Source organism: Cheilinus undulatus, linkage group 5, assembly GCF_018320785.1.
Source record: "Cheilinus undulatus linkage group 5, ASM1832078v1, whole genome shotgun sequence".
Taxonomy (NCBI): domain Eukaryota; kingdom Metazoa; phylum Chordata; class Actinopteri; order Labriformes; family Labridae; genus Cheilinus; species Cheilinus undulatus.
The window spans coordinates 22,203,519-22,227,999 of NC_054869.1; the positions used below are offsets into that span (position 1 = coordinate 22,203,519).

The window sequence follows — 24,481 nt, forward strand, 5'->3', positions numbered from 1 at the left end:
TTGCATTGTCACCTGTGAAGAAGTGACAAGTTAATCAGAGTGCTTTTTTTCCCCCAAGCAAAACCCTTCAGGGAGTGCAAGGTGTGGCAGTAAAACACAAATTTTAATCCTCTAGAGTTTTCATTCCTGGTGTGGATTGTAGACTAAGAAGTAGGAATAGATGACAACAGCAGAGTCACATGTAAACCAGAATAAAAAGTTTATTGATGGAAACATAAAAACACCTCAACAGTACAGCCCTCTCCCAGTGTCAGCAAAAATATCCTCAACCCAAAGTAATACTCATCATCTGACTCATTTCTGCTTTGCTTCATGATCATTTTACCAGATTACATCTCATATCCTGGGAGAGATTTTCATTTTACAGCAGTGATTTCTAAAAACTCAACTACAACACTGTTCTCCTGTCTGATGTTTTCACTCCTCTGCTGCACCGTTAGCAGTGACACTGTGTGCGACTCCATTGACTGCAGCATCTTTGCCTGCTTTTCCACTGGCTACAGGAGCTTTAGAAACAATGTCAGCCCAGGTTCCCTTACTCATCACGACTGATGGGCTGACAGGGACATCAAGAGATCCATTTATTTTACCATTTGCCTTCTCTAAGGTCTTCATTTCATCACCAGATGCATCAGATTGTATCTCTCCGCTGGCTGTGCTGCTTTTCCCTTCACCACTTCCCTCTCCTGTAGCTCCTTCCTCTGACTTTCCATTCACCCCATGGACCTCAGCATTCAAAGGAGCACCATCACTTCCGTCTACCTCTGTTTGCTGCTTTTGTTCAGCAGGCTCCTCTGCGTGACCATTAGCTGAAACTATGTCATTGTTCTCTGTGGAGGTTTCCTCCACTTTCTGCTCCTCTAAGCTTTCGTTGACATCCTCCACGGCTGGGCATCCTCTTTTCTCAGCTTCCTCCCTGCTTCCTGTTTCTGGATCTGAGCTTTTCTCTGCCAGACTCTGCCAGTTAAAAAGCTGCTTAGATGCCAGGTCCAATCCTAGCTCTTTTGCGACCGCAGCTTTAAGTTCCTTGTGTTTCTGTTTGTACTCCGTCAGTTTGTCACTATAAAAAAGAAATTTAAGATTTAATGTTTGGAACATAGAGTCAAAACTACATAATCTAAAAAGAGTTTCCTTTTCCTTTTACCACTTACTAGCTGGACAAAAACAGATGTTAGTATTACAGCAATAAAAGTGCTACATTTAGATGTTAATACATCTTAAACCAATTAAAAAACACCATGTTATTATTTGATAACATTTTTGATGGATTGCCATTCACAAATGTTAAAAAAAAAACAAAAAACTCAAGTGTTATTCAATCCAGGTTGTTTAATATTTAAGTTATTATTATCACATTATTTCACACTTTGAATTACATCTAAAAGTATTGGTTGATTATACTCATGCCAATCTTATGAATATCTATTTACTGGATGGATATGAAATATTAAATATATATTTATTATATTTAAAATATAATTGAGCTTTGAGCCTTTTTATGGCAGTGACAGAACTGTTGATAGTGTCTGTAATCAGTGACTGAGGAATGACGTGCTGGAAAGGAGCCACAGGTCAGATTTGAACCAAGTCCACCCTTTTGGGACATAGCAAGAGTGTGTCTCAAATTACATACCTTTGTTAGTGTACTGTAACCCAGTTAGTATAATGTATGCTGCAGCCAGACTGTCTTGTGGAAATCCAAGTCATTATTTTGGGGATACTTTAATCAGTCGTGTTTTTATGGCAGGTTTTTGTCATGTTTCTACCTGTTTGCAATTTGCAATCTGAAATTGACATAAGGGCCACATTGAGTGAGGGAGAGGACCACATGTGGTCCCTGGGCCACTAGTTACCCACACCTGCTTTAAACATTTAAGCGTCAGTGTTTTTACCTTTGTGCCAACCTCCTGATCCCTGTCACCAGAACCATCTGCTCCAGCACCGAGTCAGATGAGGGAGTTAGACACTTAAAACAGAGACCAGAGACACTAATAAACACACTTCTCCTTTTCTTTGTTAGAGTTCAATATTAACAGGGACTTCATGATTTCACGTGCATACCTCCACTGTTTGCTCTGTGCAGTCTGTTCCTGCCTGTCTGAGAGAGCGCTCCACCTTCACCGCCTGTTTGGTTATGGTGCACAGAAACTCTTTGCTGCAGCTTGTCTGAGAGTGATCCTCTCCAAACTGAGGAATGAAAATACCATGAGATGACATACACACTCACACCATCTACATGTCTCTCTCTATTGCACATCTGTACTGACCAAGGTGGTGAAAGTAGCGAAGGCTTCTTTTTCATGCATCATGGCACTTCTGTAGTCTCCCTTACTGCACATCCTCTGGGCCAGCAGGTGCTGACTGCAGAAATATATCATGGAGCAAAATGGTGTTGGTGTTGGATAAAAGCAAAAAAAATGATAAAAGTAATTATTTTACACGCTCTTATTGTAACCTTACCTGAGAGCAGTGTGCAGATTTGTCGGGCCGAAGAAGGACATGTTAAGTCTGAGAGCATTGTTTAAGTACTGTCCGGACTGATCTCCTGTCACCACCAAACCAAGACAGCTCTGAAAGTAAATCATGAGGGAATAAGTATTTTCAAAAAGGAAATATTCTTCATAATGTTATTTTTTGTGTGTGGTGACCTACATCCAGTGTTGCGGTGTAAGGATGGTCCTCTCCGTGGACTGTAAGCATCAGCAGACGCGCTCTGAGGAGACACTTCTGGGCCAAAACAGTCTCCCCTCCAGCAAACATGTACACACCCAAGAGTGCCTGCATGAGATATAGAATTGTAAGAATCCCACTTTTTATTCATGATCCAGTCGACTTCCTGTTACTTCTGCACAAGAGCATTATTCAAACTATCCTGTTGTGATGTTTCCCCCTGTTTCTATAACATGCTCTTCACTACTAACAGAAAAAACTCACCAGGATTACACACACTGCCTCAAAATGATCTGCACCCTGACACCTAGCATCTCAGACCTGCACTAAAGAGCCATCATACACCTTCCAGTGAGTCCCATCACCCCTTAACCCACCCTTCACAGCTGCCATGAGGCCCCAAATAAAGGACTCTGTAATGGAAAGGGGCTCACTTTAGCAAGAACATTTTCCCTTCTTAAGAGGAAAAAAACAACCAAACCTACCTGCCCCTATATGAAAAGGTAACCCCCCTACCTCCTTGTTAAATGCTGAATTGTCATCTATTGACATCTAGTCTAGAAAGGGTTATAAAGCAATTTCTAAGGCTTTAGGATGCCAGCAAACCACAGTATTATCAACAAATAGAGAAAACTTATATATAGAAATAGTGGTGAGCCTTCTCAGGAATGGTCAGCCAACCAAAACAACTCCAAAAAGCACATCTACGACTCATCCAGGAGGTCACAAAAGAACCCAGAACAACATCTACAAACCTGCAGGCCTAACTTGACTCAGTTAAGGTCAGTGATCATGATTCAACAATAAGACAGAGACCGGGCAAAAGTAGCATCCATGGGAGAGTTCCATGACCAAAACGACTGCTGACAAAAAAGATCACAAACGCTCAGCTGAAGAGACAAAAGTAGAACTTTTTGGAAGGTGTGCATCCCGTTACATCTGACAGAAAATTAACACCCCATTTCATAAAAGGAGCATCATTCCAGTAGTGTGATGGTCTGGGTCTGCTTTTCTGCTTCAGGACACGGATGACTTGCCTTAATTGATGGAACCATGAATTCCACTCTCTACCAGAAAATCCTGAAGGTGAATGTCCAGCTACCGGTTCGTGACCTCAATCTCAAATGCACTTGGCTTATGCAGCGGGACAAGAACCCAAAACATACCAGCAAGTCCGACTCTAAATGGCTTAAAAAATGTAGGTTTTGTGGCCTAGTCAAAGTGTCAACTGAAATCCGATTGAGATGCTGTGGCGTGACCTTAAACAGGCCATTCACGTTCAAAAACCCTCTAATGTGGCTGAATTAAACAGTCCATCAAAGAAGTGCAGGCCAAAATTCCTCAGCAGGAATGTGAAAGACTTATTGCCATTTATCACAAAAGCTTGCTTGCACTTACTGTCATCAAGGGTGGCACAGCCAGTTATTTGGTTTAGGGGGCAATTACTTTTTTCACATGGGCCAGGTAGGTTTGGATGGCTGTTTTCCCTTGATGAATGAAATCATCATTTAAAAATTACATTTTGTATTTACTACAGTTATATGTGTCTAACATTAGAATTTGTGTTGTGATCTGAAACATTTAAGTGTGATAAATATGCAAAAAATAATAAACAAAGAAGGGGACAAATAGTTTTTACCAGCACTGTAGGCTTTTGTGTCCAATGTGTGCTTCTGTGTTTATACACTGTAATGTATACTGGTTGTTTCTGTGTCTGAACAAATGTGAACACAAACCACCCCATAGGACAATAAAGGCAATCTATCTAGAAGCAGCTGGGCCTGCACAATATTCATACACCTAGTTGAACAAATCAAACATTGCAGGTATACTCACATATTGTTGGATTGTGTTTGGATGGTCAAAACCAAGAACTCTCTCACTGATGACCACAGTTGTCAGCTGGATACTGCGAGCCTTAAAAAGAGAAGAAGTGTGAAGAAATGTGTATCAAGCCTCATATTACTCAAACAAGGATTTTAAAACACTCCAGCAAATGTCCTTTCCATTTAAATTTATTTTTGAGTTTAGAGGTATTTTAATCAAAATGTGGTCAAAATGTACGACAGGGATGTCCAAGCTTTTTTCACGGTGGCCACACACAAAAATAATATATGACTGACAGGGCCACTCTGATGAACAGTAACTATAAAAAGTATTCACACCCTTGGATGTTTTATCTGTCAGTTGATTTCATATATCAATCATTGTCAATATAATTTGATTTTTTTGACAGGAATTAAAAAAACCTCTTAATTTATCCAAGTTAAAACAGATTTCAACAAAGTAATGTCAATTAAACAAATAAATATAAGGTAAAATAAGTGACTGCATAAATATTTACCCACTTTAAAGTGACTGACATAATTTAACAGAGGTCCAGCCAACTGGTCCTAGTAGTCTCACAATTAATGAAATGGAGATCACCTGAGTGCAGTGAATGTCTCAAGTGATTGTAGGATAAAGACACCTTTATGTCTGGAAGGTCCAGTCACTGGCTAATCAGTATTCCTGGCTAGCATTACACCATGAAGACAAAAGAACGCTCCAAGCAACTCAGAGAGAAATGATTATTGGAAAGTTTGCTCCACATCAGACAACACAAGACCAACCTGCATGAAGCTGCCAACCCTTATAGATATGTTGGTGCTTAAAGAGGATAAGCGTAATCTGTTTTGTAACTTAGACCATGAGAAGGAGCAATGAGCACTCTTTTGTATTCTCAATTTTGATAGAAATCACGTCCACAAATTCTTCTTGTCGAAATAAGTTAGGGAAGAAAGTTTTAAAGGTGCCCTACCTCTGCTTGCTTCCCCTGTAGGAAAGTCACTTTTGCCAACATGCTGTGACAGAAACAGGCCTCAGGATGCAGGTTATCACACACTCTGCCAAAAAGGTACGCTGCTTCTTTCAGGTTCTCATGGGCCTGATCCAGCAGACCTGCCGTTAGGAATCACGGGATGGTGAAAAGGAGGGTTCAAATCTCATATAATACATTTTTAACAACAGATTTTCACTCACCTTTCTGGAGAGAGGTCAGTGCAGCTCGGTATGCTGTTGAAGCATCGACAGTTGACATGTGAACGTGTTTGATGACAGGGAAGATGTTGAGGACATCGTCTGGACCAATGGGAGCTTTGTTTTGGTTGTCAAGGAAGTAGTCCCTCAGTCTCAACTAGTGTGAAAAACAGCAAATGCACTGTATTTATCCTATATTTCTCAAGCCCATAAATAGTCATTGCTCTCAGTATGAGTTGACTGGCCAGCATTGACCCCTCTTTGATACACAGAATCCGTGAAATGTACCTGTAATCCGGTTTTCAAACAGAACTCTCGGAGCAGAGAAATCTTCTGAAGGCCATACTGCTCCACAATGTGGTTCAGACCAGAGCTGAAACAGGATGAAAAAAAAAAAGGTTGAAATTACTTCTGACCCATAAATAAGTTCCAGAAAAATCACAGACATGAGTTGAGTTTTTGGTACCTTTCCCATCATTTGAATGTGAAAAAAAAATTAATTGTGTACCACAGAGAACCAAACTGAACCAGGCCACTTGGTATGGCTCACCATTAAAACTTAAGAAGGCTGTGAAAAGAGACTATATCTCCTCAATAACATTGACCAAGTAAAGCCACTCCTTTTGGATCAAGCTTTTGGAAACCACAACCTGAATGACTGAGCACCTACACAAACATTTTTTGGTTTATAATCATATGTTATAGATAATAATGATTGTGTCTGTCCTAACTCAAAACCTTTATCAAAATACATCCAAATAAAAATGGAAAGAATTTTGGATAACAAAAATGGATGAAAATTAAAAATACAAATACAGTTTTTACTTTGAAATCAGTCAGTTACATTTGGTCTGTTAATATTAGATCCTTGGTATCTACTTAATCTTTATTGGTAAATGACCAAAGATAATTAAATCCTCTTAGCTATTTAACCAGTTTTTCTATCCTTGCCTTTTTGTTTGAAAAGGCCTGTAAAAAAATCAACCCTATTGTGCACAGTCAAGCTCTAAAGAAAGAAAGACAACCAAGTTCCAGGATGGCTAGAAAAGCCTTCGTAAGGACTATGAAGGCGTGGATAGCATCATTAGAATGGCACAACGGCATGCTGCAAGAGGAAAAAAAGTGGCTACGATTTATGGTTCAAGTTATCCAACTTTAAATAACCTGTGTTTTTTCTTTTTTTTTTAAATACAACAGAGAGCGATTGATTTATTTTGTCTTCCTGAAGCTTGGCTGAGTTAGAGTGCCTGATTTGTATAATCCTTCTGTATCTTTAGGCCCTGGTGGCCACAGAAAACATTTAGTTCCTTGAAGCAAAGTTCCTGGAGTTAAAAGTTCCTTGTACTTTTGCTTGAAAAAGCACCTACAGCTGTTACTTTCTCAGAAAATTATGGAGCAATAACTTTGAAGTCTGAGTGTTCTCTCTTTGTATCAGAATTGATATCATGATGGCTAAATTTATACCATCAGAGAAATCCTTCATGTCCTAGATAGCATATAGTGTTGAATTTAATAATATCTAGCATCCTTTAATTGAAATCTCAGTAAGTGTATCTCCAGACCTGCTATAGTATTAAAGCTGGCTCTGGTACAAGCCATTACTAACATCCAGGTACAAGCATGCTTGACTGAAAGACTGTCCCAACATGTGCATGTAAACTTGTGTAATGTTTGATATACACAAACTGTATCAGTGAACTCTGAAAGGGAATGGAGTAATACTGTTCTTGGATAACAGAAAAAAACTAAAAATAAATATTCCCTCAAAAACCTTTGAGCTGTGACTAACAAACTGACAAACATGAGGTGAGAGTAAACAGTCTGTGTCCTCACCCGAGGCTGTCAGACACGCTGTATGTTTCATCAGCGTCCTGGCAGACCAGGTTCCACAGCTCGACTCCAGTGAGCGTACTCCAGGGCAAACTCTCAGAGGCCCCGGCTCCTCGGCCACGCCGTCTCGACTTCTTTTTGGTCTCCTCCCCAGCAGAGGTGGGCGTGAAGTGGGTAACCAACAGACAGCAGAGGAAGTGACTGACAGCTGCAGAGACACTCGGCACATCCACACCCTGCAGACATTAGCAGAGGCTGAAGCTCAATCCTTTTAAAGTTAAGAAAACACACCTGCTGTATTTTTTAATGAAAATCACCTGGAGGAAACTGTTGAAGACCCGTCTCGTTGAGCGAATGAAAATTTCCCCTATGGCCGTCCTCTGTTTGAGACATGATGAAGCATGTTAGACAGCACATATAGGAGGATTACTTTATATTCAACTAAGCTTTAAAAATCAAATGTACCATTATATGCCTCAGGCGCTCCTTGTGTTCTGACTGGCTGATGGCCTTGATCACATGACCCAGATAGCGCAGGTTGATGCCTCTTTGGTGAAGTGTCTGTTTCAGAGTAGCACCATCCATTGGTGCTTCATTGTTTTGCAAGCAATTCTCAACCTGCAAAGACACACAAACATGCAGTCATATGCTGAGCTTGTTCCATGTTTGCAGTTGGTCATATGCTTATTATAGTATACAAACAATAGTTCCTCTTACAAACTCTGGTATCTGATGTGTGATGATTGAAACTGCAGCTTCCCTCAGTAACCTCTCCTGCAGCTTTGTTGTTGCACTTTCAGTGGGTGGGAAGGAAACTCCTGAACACAACACACAATAAGAACATTATATGGTGTTCTGGCAAAATACATAATGTGTGTGTGTAGTTTCTCTTGATACCTAGAGAGAAGACATCTGGGTTGAGGCACATCTCAAAACTGATGTTGCTTGAAGAGCCCACCTCTTTACAAGCAGCACGTACTGCGTCAGTCGATCGAGAATCACCTGAAATCATGAAAACCATATAAGATGGGCAATGTTTTGTACGTTCTAACTAAGTGATCTGTTTTTCATTTAAATGTAATGAGGTATTCTTCTTATTTCTTATATATACATATATATATATATAATATTTCATTTATGTTTTTATAGCTGACATGGACCTATGACTCTGAAATAAAGTATAAAGCAAAGTAAAGTGTATGGAAAATGTATCTCACCAGCAGTTGCACATTCTTCAAATCCTCCATTCTCATCCAGTATCTCCCTGACACGCTGAGTGAACTGGTTATATCTTAAAAGGAAAAAAATCTAAACTTCAACTTTGTGAAAAGGGTAAAAAAAAGACTGAGTTTAAAGATGGATTATTCATGTAAAGCTTACTTGCGCTGGATGAAGATCTGTATTAGTTCTGGTCTCAGTCTACAGAGAGAGTGAGGAAAGCTCTTTGGAAGCCCAGAGTCAGAGTGATAATTCTCAGGCCAACCCTCTTTAACACAACTCTTCTCATCCTTCTCTTCACAGCTTGTTTTATCCTCCTCTTCTCCTGTGACTGTCTGATTGTCTGTTTCCACCTCAGGGCAGAAGTTTGCATCAGCTGGCATGGTCCTGAACACATCCAGTATGTAGAACCTCCCATCAGCCCCCAGCAGTCCTTGGGCATCCACTGAAGTGAACAGCGGTACCTTGTAGTTGTTTGAAGACATAACTGTGTGTCTTTGGATAGAGAGAGCTTTTGCAGCGTGAGCCAGGTGCTCTAATAGTTTTCTGCGCTGGGGGGACTCCTGGGGTCCTGCATGTATCCCATACAGCAAGCCTCTAAAAAGAAGAAGAGGACAGACCATCACACAGTCTCACAATATTAATGACTTTTGAATTCTACATGATGTTTCATTGGTTGTACCTTGAAGCCGGAGTAGACTCCTGGTCCTGCTCTGTATCCTCTAAACCAGGAGCCAGACCCTGAGCTGTCAGACGCACACCTCTGTAGTCTACAATAGCTGTAGGAAGGGTGTGCAGCCCCTGCAGACTCACTATGTCACTGTAGGCCTGGACTCCCCTTAGCTCTAGTCTCTGAGCAGCCCTGCATCAAAAAAGACATTTTTAGGATAAGATGTGCCACACTGTACATCGTAAAAACATTGTATCATTTATGGTAACACATACCACAGGGGTGTCCAAACTTTTTCCACTGAGGACCACATATAGCTAGCGGTTGGCAAGGCAAGATACACCTTTTCAGGCTTTTCTAACAAAAATATGTGACCCTGGCCTGTCCACAATCCTCCCCAAGAATAGGACCCCCCCCCCCCCTCCACCTTTCAGAAAATGTGTGCTGAAACAAGCTGTTCTCAAATTTTCCCCTTATGATGTCATGTGGGGAGTTAGCACCGCCCCTAGGTTTGGTTGGCCCTCCCCACTTGAAAGAAAAGTTCCTCTCCTGACTAGGAGAGCCACATCAATTAAGCCACATACATTTCCTGAGAGCTACAGACACAGAAACAGCTCATTTTGAGCAGAGGTGACACAGAGGGGTTTTTAGACATGCAAAAATCCAATACTGGAATGTTTTTTTCAACAGCAAACATCACAGGCATGTTTTGGGGACCTCTGAGACCAATATAAACTTGACTTAAAAGGGTAAAATATGTGACCTTTACCAACAAATTTAAAAAACATCAATAAATTATAATTGTCAAAATGTTTGTCTGCATAATTAGCATATTTACACTGCCTTGTGCTGAAAGTAAGTAGTACGGTAGAGTCAAGCGAAAGCTTCATGTTCTAATGTGGGTGATAGTTAATTTTACTTTAAAAATTTCCTGCGGGCCAAACAAAAGAGGTCTGCAGACCACATTTGGCCCTCAGGCCATAGTTTGGACACCCCTGACATATCATATCATATCTTATCATTCCTGATCATCCTTATATTACCATCTTATTCTGTATTGTACAATATTGTATCCTCTTATATCATGTAATACCACAAGTTCTCATGTAATATCACATCACATCTCATCACATCTCATTGTACAATAAAATACTGTATTAAAGGGTATGGTATGCTTTGCTATTGTAAGGTATTTTATTGTACTGCATTTCATAATATACCTCATCATATTGTATTTGGTATCATATCATATTGTATTGTATTACATCACATCATATCCTATTAGATGGTTTCATTTCTCATTACATCATATCATATTGTATCATATATAAAAAGGTATAGTCACTACTCAGTAAAGTCAGTAGAGCATGGTGTGATATGATATAGTATCATATTATATCATGCTGTGTCGTAACATTGTAAATAATTGCTTTGAAAACAATGAAACAAAAACTATTTCAAATTGCTTTTATTAGACACAGTTGCTTTGCTCTCACCTGCGACCTCTGTCTCCACCAAACATTGCATTTGATGCACCCTGATTCATGAACAGGCCCCCCCACAGGAAAGCGGGGTCCTCAGGGTTTCCATTCACAGGTTCCACAAACCCATCCACAACATTCTCTGCCCCCTGAGACACTGCCCTGACAAACGCACTGTTTACCTGAAGAAACAGGTACAACAGGTGTAAGGACAAGAAAGAAAAGCCTTTATTCTTTTTTGTTTTTTTTAAATGACACATTTTCTTGGTTACCTGGAGCAGAGCTCTGTCTCTTTGCAGCCGCTCCTCCAGACTACGCAGTGGAAGATCTCTGGCTGCCTGCAACTCCTCATTCCAGTCTGGCGCCTGAATATAACACGCATAGCTGCACTTAATATCAATGCCAATGGCATGTCAATCAATCAACAGATACAAAAAGCTGTATTGTATTTTGTGGTAGATAACCTGTGTCACTTGCTGATCATCTATTCCCAGTCTGCTGAAAGTATTTTTGTGTGTGCGGGAGGCACAAGGAGGCCCAAGCCAGCTCAGTGTGTGGTAAGGCGTGGGCAAGACTTCTGTTGGAGCTAAATGAGACCTGAAAGAAGGAAAACAATCTAATCTGAATTCATCTGAATTCTTCAATGAACCCCACTGCAGAATCACTGCTAAATAATTCAGAAGGTACATTACATTATTACAAAGGTAATAATTTTACCTTTTCTTGCGTGCTGTAAAATTTTGTTTGAAGGCGGGGCTAATGTGACCAAGCAGGTCAGTGAAACAGTGACAAAGTGGTGCGGACTGTGCAGGGCGAGGATCAAACACTTCTTCTGTAGATCTTAGATAAAAAATAAAAAACAGTCTTAATCATACTGAAACATTTTTGGATAATTATTTATGTTATCTCTTAAAGGAATAGCAAAGAAATAAGACAGCTAGGAACATTATTATTCAACATAAAACACAACAAACAGACTATATTTAGTGTCATGTAAGTATTTTTACCTGTTGAGAAAGAAACCTTTTGGACAGGATGTGACATCACACCGCCGTCCTTCTAATGTTACCACGGTGATGTACATAAAGTCTCCCTGTAGCTTCCTGTGTCCTGGAGGAGGATTCCAGCAGCTCAGAGACAAGTCCCTTATGTAGCTGGGGGCCTGGTGAAACACATGTAAAGCCACTAAAGAGTCAGTGTGTGCTGTGTGTTATGAAGGCTCTGTGTGGAAGCTTTCAGGTGTGTGCGTACCTCTGTTTGGGAGCTGTGTGGCAGCAGGGCCATGAGAGGTCTCTCTGAGGATCCAGGAAGAAGGTACTCAGGAGGAGATCCGTCTTGGCTCTGTGTTTCTGTTTTTGTGTTGCTTAAAGAGCGTTTTAGGCTCTTTCCATTTGGTAAGCTAGGGTCTGCACCAGAAAAAGAATTTTAGGGAGAGCTTGACCTTTAACTCTGCATCATTGTCTGAGTGCACCACATGCATGTGTGTACCTGATGTCTGTGTGTGTGTGAGTGTCTCCAGCACACTCAGTGAGCGTCCTTCTCTCAGTGCATCCTGAGGTCCTGATGCTCTCAGCAGCTCCAGGACACGAGCCAGATGGAGGCGGACCGAGTGGGAGGTGTAGGGCTCTGGAAGGACTCACAGTGTTATTATACAAGTTATAATAACGTCAATGAACAATAACAACAATAACAATCTAAGAGCAGACCCAGGGGGTCCCGGACACCGGGTAGGAAGCTAATGCTCTATGACAGTGGTTCTCAACTGGTGGGTCAGGGTCAAACATTGGTCGAAGATGTGTACCAGGCAAAAAATCAGGCATAAAGTCTGTATACAGAAGCCCTAAGTAGATATACAGGGCCATTTAGGTTTGGATTTCTTTCCCCAATAAAAAATTAAATAATCATTCAGGCACTTAATTTTCTATTTACTTGGGTTGTCTTTGTGAGATATTTAAATTGGTTTGATGATCCAAAACATTTATGTGTGATAAATATGCAAAAAACTCAGGAATCAGAAAGGGGCCAAATATTTTTTTTTCACAGCATTGTAAACTGTAAATTCAGACATATATTTTAATTCATCCTTTGATGAGGAAATTTTAGTATTTTAGTATTTTCCCCTGATATTTCTACCTTGAGGGCCCAAACTGAAATCAACATTTTTTTCAAATTTTCTTACTGACATATTTTTGTTGAATTATTTCTACTTACTTTTGAATGTAAAGAACTTTTTTTCCTGAAACAATGAGATCAGTCCCTATACCAAAGCCAGCCACGGGGGGGTGAGATATTTGAGCTCAATATTTCTGTAGTTGCCATGGTGTCCATCACTTGGTCTGGTGCTAATATGCTATGTAGTGATACCCCATACAGGAAAATTGCACCCCCAAAACACCTGAAGCCAAAAGTTGACACCTGACCCATCAGTGGTTCTCAAGTGGTGGGTCAGGGCCCAAAAAAGGGTGACAAAGCTCTTTCCAGTGGGATGCAGAAGTGTGCCAGTAAAAAAAAAAAAAAAAAAACTGGCAAAAACTTTTCATATGTAAGCCCTTAGTGGATATACTGTACGGTAAATTCATACATATATATTTTAGGTCATCCAATGATAAGTAAATTTGAGTATTTTTCCCCAATATTTCTAATTATCTATACCCTTTTCTTTGGATAGCAAGCCTGGTATTCTCAAGATAATTAAAAAGTATCTAAAAAATCACCACATTTTCATGCTGTCTGGGGAAAATTGAGTAAAATTCAATGTATGCATACAATTTCTCCTGTAATGATGTGCTTTTTAAACATGTTTGTTTGGTCTTGTCTCTTATTTCAGTTATGGTGTTTTCCATTTTGATCCCAAACTGCTACATCTTTCATTGAACAAATTTGAGTGGTTGGAATTTTTTTTTTAATTTGATAGCAATTTCCCTTAAGGATTTGGTGGTGGTGCCTGACCAGTTAAGAGCCAGTGATCTAGGATGTCATGATTCTCTTGAAAAGGAATGTTTATGTTAGTATCCATGAGTGAATGTTATATTTTAAAGGTGCAGTGTGTAATATTTCACCAAGTAGCATGTAGCAGAACAAACTTGGTTAAAACGACACATCATATCTGTAAGTATGACTATCTAAATTAGCGTTTAATCACCTGACTATATTTATATTTTTTCAATTATTATTATTAACTTAGAGTAAGCCTTTTGTACATACATAAGAAGGGTCCACTCACAGACTCCGCATCTTGGATTTTTGCAGCTTTCCAGTGCTTACAGTACCACAGAAAGGACCAAATAACAGATTTACTCTACTGGTTGCCTTGGTTAGCACAAGAAGTGATCTAGAATCTAGAATCTGACTGATAGATGTTGCTAATATTCCCAGTTTTACACACTGCACCTTTAAACCTTAATGGCATGCTGAGCAGCTGTAAAACAATCATGCACATCCTCATAAACTCATAAGGGACAAAATATGCACAATAAAGCATGGCCTGCAGCCAGGAGAGTTTATTTCAGTTTTTCAACAGCCCGAAGATGAGAGGCTGCCTAATTAGTTGGCACACAGCTGTAATCTCAGCAACTATAAACCTTGTTAGAAAAGGTGAGTCAGCTATTTACATTAAGCTGAGAGAAACTTAAGTGTGTGTGAAAGGGAAAGCATGACAAGTGTGATGATAACATAGACAAGATTAGTCTTAGTGATGAAGCTAAGAACTTCTATGTAAGCTTTATCCATCATCGATTACTCAATTATCAAGTTTTTTTTATTTTGAGATGAGAGAATAGAGTATCGACTCATTATCTCAACAGAACAAAAGGTTGCTTCTTTACATTGCTTCAGTGTTATCAGAGATCAGAACAGTAATACCAGACAACTGCATTATTCACAATCGCTGCATTTGACTGGCTTCTTCAGTCAAGGTCTAACACTGACTTTAACTTCAATCTCAATTTTATTGTTCCCCAAGGAAATTTTCTCTCACACAAACTCAGACACTGATAAACGTTACACTGTGCCTTTTTAAAATGGGACATTCAAATCGTCAGTTATCTTGGGGATAAAGAAGCTGACTGAAACCAGGCAGCAGCAGGCAGTGTGAGCCAAGCTTGCTTTCTTGGCAAATTAATCTTTTGTGGGGGGGTTTCAGCATAAAAACTAATTGGCCCTTATCACTAGAAAAAAATGTTGTTTTGAGATAATGGCATGTAAAATAATTAAAGACACTGGTGTTCTCTGCTACTGTGCTATGTTGCTATTCCTATAATCAATCATCTGACTGTAAATAAAAAGGTACTGAAATTTAAGAGACAAAACTTAACTTTCCAGGCCAAAATGCCTCTCGATAGTGTTTGAACTCTAAACAGCAGACTTAGGGTGATAAGTCCAAAAAAATCTAACAATGACATTTAAAGCATGCCAGTAAGAGTCTGAATATCTGAAAATAAAGAGAAACATTTATAAAGATAATAAGCCGAGAATGAAAAATCATTGCTCATACCTTCCACCAGGCGAAGAATGGCTCCAGGTTTGAGCCCCTTTATGCTCTGCAGTTCTGTGAGGGGGTCCAGAGTCGTGCCAGTGAGCGCCAGAGACAGATTTGAACGAGGACACACCTCTTCCTTCGAAAGCAGATTCAGTACTGCATCTTGAACAAGCCAGAAGCCATGGACCTACCAGGACACAGCAAGTGAAAAAGTGTAAAGTGTGATATATAATAGTCAGAAATATAGGTCATACACCGAGGGACTATTCAGGATGAATGCAGTGGATCAAATAAGACTTCACTATTATTGCCAGTTTCTATCACTTGTAAATTATTTTATTAGATACAGTTATTATGATAAGGGACTAATAGTCAGGTTTAAGCACCTGCATCTCAAAAGGCTCCAATCCTGCTCCTTGGATCTTCACAGAAAACGATGTGTCATCTTCTTGCTTTATACTAGCAGCCTCTTTTCCACCAGTGAAGCTCATTATGTCTGAAATCAGAGAAACAAAACTTACTGAGGATAATCACAAAGCTCTGCTGCAGACAAGGTAATAGTTTTTTTCCTGCCTCATTACGTGCTGGGAATATTTCCAGCTCAGAGAGATTTTCTGAAAAGACTTGTCTTGCTGTATGAATCACTAAGTGAAAGAATGAATGAATGAATGAATCACAGCCTCTTTGTGCCCAGATTCCTCCATCTTTTGTAGTGTAAAATTACTCTGAGATGGACTGCAGAAATCTGTGTGTGCCTGAGGGTGAAAGTGAACGCATGCGGGAAAATGTCACTGAGAGGGAAAGTTGGGGTGTGTCTACCTTCATGAACACACTCAGAATGAGAGCGAGAGCAGGACCCAGCGTGTTCCTCAACCTGCAGTGTGACTAAACCTGTTGAATTTGCCTACTAGCCTCCATGTCAACCCAGGATGAAGGGACAACCACACCCAATGCTGGCATGTGCAGACTGCAGAACAGTTAAACATATAAACTGACAAACCTATACTGTGTCAGTAGAGCATGCTTGCATGCATGGATGCACATCCATATAGTGCTACAACACTTGACACTCACAGCAAAGCAGAGAATCCACTTTACACTCATCTTCTTATGCTTTATACTTCATTGAACAGTGAATCCTCAGTTCTTGCTGTCAATCTGGGACTGCTTTACCACTGGAAAGCACCCAAAAATAGCTCCTTTGTTCATGATTGGCTGGATGAAGGTCCCTCCTCTCTGTAGGCTCAAAGCCATCAGCCTTCTTTCTATTGGAGCTGCTGCTTTATTACTACAAACAACTATGCTGTTTCAGTCATGAGAAGTTTATTTTGGCACTGATTTGTCAGAGGATTCCTTCTCTTTGTTTTAAATAGTGCAAAGGACAACTTTCTATATGCTCATATGAGCTCCTACATGACAGACATAACCTGCCAATCACACTGCTGCACCCATGGATAGCATGTCTTTTACCGGGGGCTGTATAAACACCGCAGGGTAAATACACACTCCAGCCTTAATTTCATCATTCTGTCATGTTAAAGGGGAGTGGCAAAGGTTAAAAGAGGTTAAGAGGCCCACTTCAGAAAGAGTAGAGGAGCAATTATAAGTTACAAAATAGAGTTAACTTTTTAGAGGTAACTTTTTTGAATGGCTACAATTTGTCCTTAAGTGATCTCAGTTGAAATGAAATATGTGTTCATTCAAAGGATTTTAGGGCAACTGGCCTGTTTATTAAAGAATAAACTTAAAGTTGAAAGTTTAAATGCAGATTCTTCTCGTGTTCAAAAACTTTCTGGAAGCAGAGGCCAGCCATGTTCAGAGCAGCAGAGCAGTGCTATATCTCCCACCCTCCTCACATTCTCCAGTGAGGGAGGCACCAAATGTAAAAAGAAGGAAGAGGAAAGACAGAGAGTGGGGCACAGAAGAGAGAGGAAAAAAAACACATCGCAGGGATTTCTCACCAGCCTTGGCCTGATTTCTTCCTCCTCCCTTCCTCACTTTGTCCTTCATGGCTGTGCGGTGAAGCTCCTTCTTGTGTTTTTCACTTCTTGGTGCTGGTAGCTGCTTCCCCTCAAAGTTTGGCTCCAAAGTGCTGAAAGAATGCAGCTGAGAGGGAGAGAGAGTGAAGAAAATGCAGCTGGACTATTTGCGAGCCTAACAGAGTGAAAGTAAAAACCTCTGTTCAGGATAGTGACTCCTGCCTCTCTTTACAAGGAAAACTCAGCTTATCTGTTCCCCCTGAGTAAGAAAGCCACACCCTCTTATTGCTCCACACAAGCTTATTACTTTGCATGTCTCTCACACTTTGTTGGACTGGGTGTGTCATTGCATTCTAGCTCCACTCACTCTTCCTCCCCTAGCAGGACTCACTCCTCCCTCCTACAATAAGCCCTAGAGGAGAGGTGGGAAATACACGCCGTTTTTCCTTGGTATTTCAGTTTACAAATGTTACAGTTCATTTAGTAAACCCTGAACACATTTCCCCTTTTGAACAGAAGTATTAGTGAACCACTTATTACCCACATCTATTCCTTTAATCCAAAGTATGAAGCCAGTCCTGTCACCTCCTTTGTTTACTCATGATAATGAGGTCTGTTTGTAAAAAATACAACAAAGATGAGACGGTTCGGCTGCAACAAACGGGTGTGTCAGATGTGGCTGATCATTCATAGATGAGAGGCCGACACCTACTACGTGCACATTTTACAAATACTTGGTGCACATAGTTCTTGTCAAATCAAGCTTTAGACTTCAGGGTTAGGCTTAGTTGGCATATTCTTTGGATTGCCTGAATGCTTTTCCAATTCAATCAAATTTCCATCTGACATTTGAGTTGTGTTTGTGTTACCAGAAAAGCAGAAAAACTAGATTTCAAGCATGCACCTTTCCAACATATTCACCAAATCATTCCTGTAACTGCTGGAAATTAAAGTCCCTGTAAAGTGAAATCCAAACTTTGTGTCTTCACTGTAAAGATGTGAAAACACTGAGATCTACATGGCTGAATTTTTTGATTTATACTGTTAGAAAGTTGTTCACTTCTGGCTTGGTTTTATTTGAGCAGGGCAAATATAGGGGCTAATGACATCAGTGGTCTTAAAGGGAAATTACCTCCTCCCTAATGAATTTACACCAGAGACAAGTATAACCATTTGTGCCAGTTAAGTACATGTAAAGTCAATGTAAATAAGCAAGTATGTACCAATTTGCCTCGGGTGGTGCGAACAACACAAACATGCAGTGCAAATCTCGCAAATTGAGAAAGTAAATCACATGAATGCGTGTTCAACCTGCCGTTTGCTTCATTCAGGAGAGTTGAAAAATCTGAACTCAAGCGAATTCCTCAGTGCCTTCATTTAAAGTTAAGAGCAAGCTACATTCTGTGTTTTTGTTCATTAAGAGGTAAATTTCCCAAATCTATCCATCATGTTGGCCTACAGGTCATTAAAGCATCATAAGAGAGAGTCTTCTACCAGAAAATTGTACATTTAATTCACAACTTCTGCCTCTCTGCACTGGCACAGAACCAGGCGTCTGATCAGAAGCATTTCTAAAAATCTGAGTGGATTGGACTTCTTGTGAGTGGATGTGACTTCAGCCAACATGAACCTAGAGCAGATATTACAGCATCATTTTTCACGATTCTGAAGCTTAATTTGATAAATTAGAGATGTTTTTCATGACTGAAATTTGGCCTGGTGGTTCACAACACTTTTGCCTGTCATACAACAAACCTAAAATAAAGATGTTTAACATCACTTTACAGGGACTTTAAACAGGGAATTCGATATCAGTCTATCTCTAAATCCCTTTCACAATTATTATATATCTTATATGTCTATAAATAGTGAGCAGTATTTATTTTAAATTCGTGTAAAATGTATTTTGCAGCGTACTTTTATTGTTCTCTCTGTAAAACTTCAAACTCTCAATAATAGCACGTTCGTGAGGTCCTCTTTATCGCAGTAACTGGGGGCGGTGGCCTTGTGATGTTGTGAAGTTTCGTGTTGCCTTCATGGCTCCTCGTAAGTTTTGCTTCTAAGCCCAAAGTTTTGCTTCTCTTTCACTGCAGTTTTTGTTTCGGAGATTGATATTGTTTCTTTTTCTTTTTTCACGGCAGAATACTTAAAGTACGAAGCTGAAAAAAAGGGGGAAAAAAAGCCGTTATGTCTTAAAATCGTTTTGACTGTAATTTTTATTGCAGTGTTTACGGCGTTCATTTTTTGTCAGTTTAATCTGATTGTTGACAATTTCTGACATTAAAGAATGCACAAATGTACTTCGGTGGTATTCTGTTACATCAATTTGACCTTTATTTTAGTTGTTGATGGACGTTAAAATCGTAATCGAAAAAATTCCGAGCAGGCTGTTGTCGGGCAGCGTTTGACAGGAGGCTGTCGTCTGCTAACTGGGCTAGCCAGAGCGAGCTAAACAGCGGATACAAATTCTCTGTATTAACTTTATCGTTATGTCAGGCTGTGGGTGAGTAGAGGAGAATGAGTGCCTGTTTCTTTTGCTTCAACATTCCGTGTACAAACAGTGTTAAAACGGAGAGCTTGACGCTAGTGTCCTTGCTAGTCTTCATAACTTAGCTGTTAGCATAACCCTCCACTAACCTTAACAAACGTTGGGTTCTGAGTGTCTTTATTTCCTTTGTCAAAATAAACCACTAGCAGTTGAAAAAACGTGTGGCTTGTCTTCAAAAAGATTGAATGACTGCATTATCACAAGTGAAGATACATTAGTCAAGTGACTTAGCCAACGATAACAGCTAGCTTGCTGTGACATTAACATGACTGTTTACATTTTCAATTGCGTTACAGACCAGCAGCTAATGAGACAGTGGGCATGGTGCCTTAAGAGCTCTGAAGTCACAAGGATTGCTGTAGTTACCTGTTTACTACCCTGCTTTCATAGAGTAAATGTCAACAACTTCTTCGTTGTTATGCACGACCACAACATGTATGGTAGTTTGAGACGCCACCTTCTCTTCCTGTGTTTGCAGCAATGCTGTCGCTGATTCCTTGTTATTGACTCCCAGCCCCCCTACGGTCAGAGCTGAGGTGTGGGGTCAAACTTTGGACTAATGTCATGCAGTCCTGATAAAGAGGGGGGTCCACCTGAGTCCCCAAACGTCAACAACCAAGGGCCGCTTGATAATCCCTCACGGACTAAAGCTGCAGGGAAAACGCCTGAGAATCAGGTAAGAGAGTAGGTGTGGTTTCGTTTTTTGATGATTTAACTATATTGTTTTCAAAGTGTGTTTCTGTAGTATTCACTTTTGTGATCAGGTGTAGGATTTAGGTAAGATACTGGAGCCAATACTAGTTGGGACTAGAGTATTGGAAATTAAGAGGGAAGACAATGGAGTGTGAAACAGCCTTTGAAACGGACAAAGTCTCTATTTGGTTGGAGATTAAAAAGAAAAACATTACATACAGAGCTGAACAGAATGTAAGAGTTATCAACATTTTGAAGTGTTCTGTTGATTGGTTATCTCTGTTAAATATTATTTAGTTCCAATCGTTATTTTGCATTGATCAGCTGAAGGCACACAGAGGCCCCCTTGGGTCTAATAATAAATTAAAGTACACTTTAAACATCTCCTCTCCAATATAGTTTATTTTCAGTCTTTGACCAGGCTTATATGTGATTAGGAAAGCCCTAAAAGGTTTAAGCAATTGGATAAAATTGGATTGAAGTAAACTGATCCAATTTAACATGGTGACACATGGCGCTGTTTAAAGCCATGCCCATACTGAGATATTCCATCACAACCAAAGTTTTAGGAATAAACCTCTCTTCTCTCAAGTGGTCATTAACTCAAAAACACAGATGTTTATGTTCATCTTATTTCTTTTATTATTCCAATAAAGGCTTTATAAAACTATTCACTATTGACTAAATTGAAGATAAGTGAAAAGTTTGTACTCCTGTCCCCTCTGGCATGGAGCGATAGCTGTTGCATTCTTTTAGCTTTTGCTGGCTGAAAGAAGGACAAAGTATACAGTATGAGCTTGTGGAGGGGGTATAATGAAAGTCCCATACTGTCCCTGTTTAAGGCATGCACATGCTTTACATTTTTGACACTGCAAGAAGTCCAGAGGAGACAATTAAAGCAGCATGTTGTCGGGTGATAGTGACACTGTGTCTGCCAGTCACGAGGGAGAATGGAGTATTGTGAACCTGTTTATTTCAAAGAGCTTTGCTTTTATGTAACTTGACAGGATGTCATAGCGGTACAAACAAGAGATCCAAAATATTTGTTCCTAGAAAGGGGCTCTCGACTCAGAATCAGATCTATAGACTTGAAGAGTGTGTATAACATTGCTAATTAGGTTGGAATATTGTCAGTTGTGTGCCACAATATTAAGTCTAAATTATCACCATGAACAAGAGTGATTCATTGGAAAAGGTTGTTTACAAGCAAAAGCTGTTTCAGCTGAGAAAAAGACAAGAGGCAGCTTGTAGAAGAGGGAAGGATGAAACAGGGCTTTGTGCCTCTGGCCACAAGGAGGCCTGTTACTGTCCTTTCCCTTGTCTGGTGCCCTCAGGATCCTTGATAAGAGCTCAAAATAAGGACAAACTTAGCTCAGGCTTTTATATTTACTTACTTTAAAATTACAAGGGTATAAAGTGGATTATCCTGAGAAAGACAACAAAGTTACACAGGTTTAGTAGGAGAAATTAGCTTTTTCTTCTCATTCAGAAATATTACAAACTTGCATGAAGAGAAATTTTTGTTTTAGCATCTTGTCATCACATTTTGCTGCCAGGTGTCGCCTACCGTGGATGGGGCCTCTCCTTGTTCCACATCCTCTTTTGAGATGCTTGACATGGAGTCAGTCCCTGCTCCTTATCAAGAAGTACAGCCTCATTGGTTCTTCTGTCGACGGGCTGATGACAGCACCTCTTGGAGCCCATTCAGCAGAGAAGACTCTGAAAAACTAGAGAACGCCTGGACCACAGGTAAATATGTTTACTGTTATTAACAGTTCAACTGAAAGCTGGAATTTTTGTATGATCTCAGTTATATTAAAGCTTCACTATAGTTGAGACTAGAGTCTGTTACATTACATTTTATGGTTTGACAGGAGGTTAACTGCTGGTCCTTTCTGTAGCATAGAAAATATTTACTATCCAAATATGAACTAACATTCTGAGCCAAAGAAAAAAGTGAAACCAGCAAAAAAAAGAGCAATAAATTATTTCATTGTGGGACAGGGTGGAAGTTGTGTTGCCCACAGTTGGGAATATAAAGTCAATATTGTTCCAAAGGAAGGGAAAAATCCTGGTGATACTGCTGCAGAGGTTTAAGTTATTGGATTAACTGAGAGACATTATCTTGTAAGGAACTGCTTTATCAGGGACATGACTTTCACATTTAACAGCTTTCTACTGGAACCAGTGTAGTATTTTATTATTTATTTATCCATTTTTTTGTTTGTTTGTTTATTGTAAGGGACAGTGCACATAATATGGACATGTAAATGTGTCAAATTGTGGTCATAGACTAATTTCCATCCGTAGTCCCCGGCAGGTTGATGGTATACATACAAAAGTATACATTAAACATGTCTCTCATGAAAGTAAAAATCTACATAAAATCAGACAATACCAAGAGACCAGCAACATGAACAGTACAATATAATACAAAGACCAAAACATAACAATACAGGAGGTGGCTGTATGACTTTGCTTAAGACTGACCAGGAATAAAGTGACCATTGTAGTTAAAGTGCTTACGTTGCTAAAGTGCATAAAGGAGATGGTAAAGTGTGAGTTAATCCTGGAGTAATGTGCAGTTCCCTCCATGCATCCTTAGAAAAAAAAAGGTGATTAAGCAAACAGAGTTTTACAGATCTACTAACAGAACTCCAGCATCACACCACAATACTCTACAATAATGTTGATTTTGTGTTTACTGTGCAGTACAAGAAAAGGAGAAGGAAGTGGTGATAGCTGTGGAAGGAGAGCGATATGACGTGCATGTTAAGGAGAGGAAGCGCTATGCTGTGTATTGGGAGCAATCTCCCACTGAAGTCCGGCGCTGCACCTGGTTCTATAAAGGAGACAAGGACACCCGGTTCCTTCCTTATTCTGAGGACTTCAGCAAAAGTCTGGAGGTATACTAACACTTAACCCTCAACATTAATCTGCCCATTCCTAAAATTTCCACTTCTCCCCTACTTTATCTATTCCTGTTACTGTTTCCGTATCTGATTTCTTTCCCTCAATCCTTACATTTTTCAGGATGCCTACATGATTGCAGTGACCTTAGATGAATGGAAGAGGAAACTGGAGTTTCCCACCGGAGAGACTGTGATCCTTCACAATCCCAAAGTAAAGCCTGCTGTTAAAATTTCACTATGCTGATTCCAGTGTACATGACAAAGCCACCCTATGGTGGTTTAGAATAAGTGACAAGTTCTTCTGCTTCTTTTCTGTCATTTCCTATCTCAGCTAATCATGCAGTATCAGCCAATAGGATTGCAGGATGAGTGGGTGGCATCCCCCTCAGAGCAGACTCGGCCTCGAACTGTGAAGAGGGGAGTGGAGAACGTCTCTGTAGAGATACCTGATGGTATGTGTGTACCAGTGAGATATAGCTCAGTGGTTCCAAACCTTTTCCAACTCAGGGCCCACTTTTAAGTCTGAAAAATTGACACAGCCCACCTCCGTCCCCATTAAATACGGAGGCCACATAATGCGTTCTCAGAGCACTTTTTTGTATTGAAGATTGAACATAAAGGACAGTCGCTAACTAAGCATCTGTAACATGTTGCAACACCTTCAGTATTACAGTTTTCAAGGAGCTGTCCACACAATAACCTCTAGATAACAACAAAAGTTCCTATCTCTCATTTGTTTGTCACATGTCTAATACTTGAAGGAAAAACAAAAACAAAACAAAATAATGAAAAGAATATTTGAACATTTTTAATATCCTTTTAAACATAACTGAATTTTAACATTTAAAACACTATTCTGGATATTTTTAATTTTATGTAATTACCCCCCCCCCCACATACACCCACACACACACACAAATCATACTATTTTGGAAATGATTTGGCGGCCCACTTGCAATACCTGTGGGCTGCCCACAGGTTGGGA

General features: G+C 39.9%; 2 protein-coding genes across 2 annotated transcripts in view; one reads left to right on the top strand and one right to left on the bottom strand.

Annotated features, from left to right (window-relative positions):
• On the bottom strand, window positions 1-20,381 carry si:ch211-166a6.5 (clustered mitochondria protein homolog). Its single transcript, XM_041786646.1, has 29 exons — window positions 20,258-20,381; window positions 17,326-17,470; window positions 15,751-15,860; window positions 15,380-15,551; window positions 12,376-12,513; window positions 12,139-12,293; window positions 11,895-12,049; window positions 11,605-11,727; window positions 11,352-11,484; window positions 11,160-11,252; window positions 10,903-11,069; window positions 9,419-9,598; window positions 8,899-9,333; window positions 8,736-8,809; window positions 8,416-8,520; window positions 8,236-8,336; window positions 7,984-8,136; window positions 7,836-7,898; window positions 7,522-7,754; window positions 5,977-6,061; window positions 5,692-5,845; window positions 5,471-5,610; window positions 4,507-4,587; window positions 2,653-2,778; window positions 2,461-2,570; window positions 2,268-2,361; window positions 2,062-2,187; window positions 1,893-1,966; window positions 1-1,060 (listed from the first exon to the last, which is right to left on the bottom strand). Exons 2-29 carry the CDS (start codon window positions 17,372-17,374, stop codon window positions 418-420), a joined length of 4,272 nt encoding a protein of 1,423 aa, XP_041642580.1. The 5' UTR covers window positions 17,375-17,470; window positions 20,258-20,381; the 3' UTR covers window positions 1-417.
• Window positions 19,740-24,481, top strand: part of ddhd2 (DDHD domain containing 2) — a 13,460-nt gene continuing 8,718 nt past the window's right edge. Inside the window, exons 1-6 of the mRNA XM_041786647.1 lie at window positions 19,740-19,846; window positions 20,370-20,567; window positions 22,141-22,333; window positions 23,297-23,490; window positions 23,618-23,707; window positions 23,828-23,948. Coding sequence (XP_041642581.1) covers window positions 20,451-20,567; window positions 22,141-22,333; window positions 23,297-23,490; window positions 23,618-23,707; window positions 23,828-23,948 — 715 coding nt within the window. The 5' untranslated portion in view covers window positions 19,740-19,846; window positions 20,370-20,450. The remainder of the gene's footprint in view (window positions 19,847-20,369; window positions 20,568-22,140; window positions 22,334-23,296; window positions 23,491-23,617; window positions 23,708-23,827; window positions 23,949-24,481) is intronic.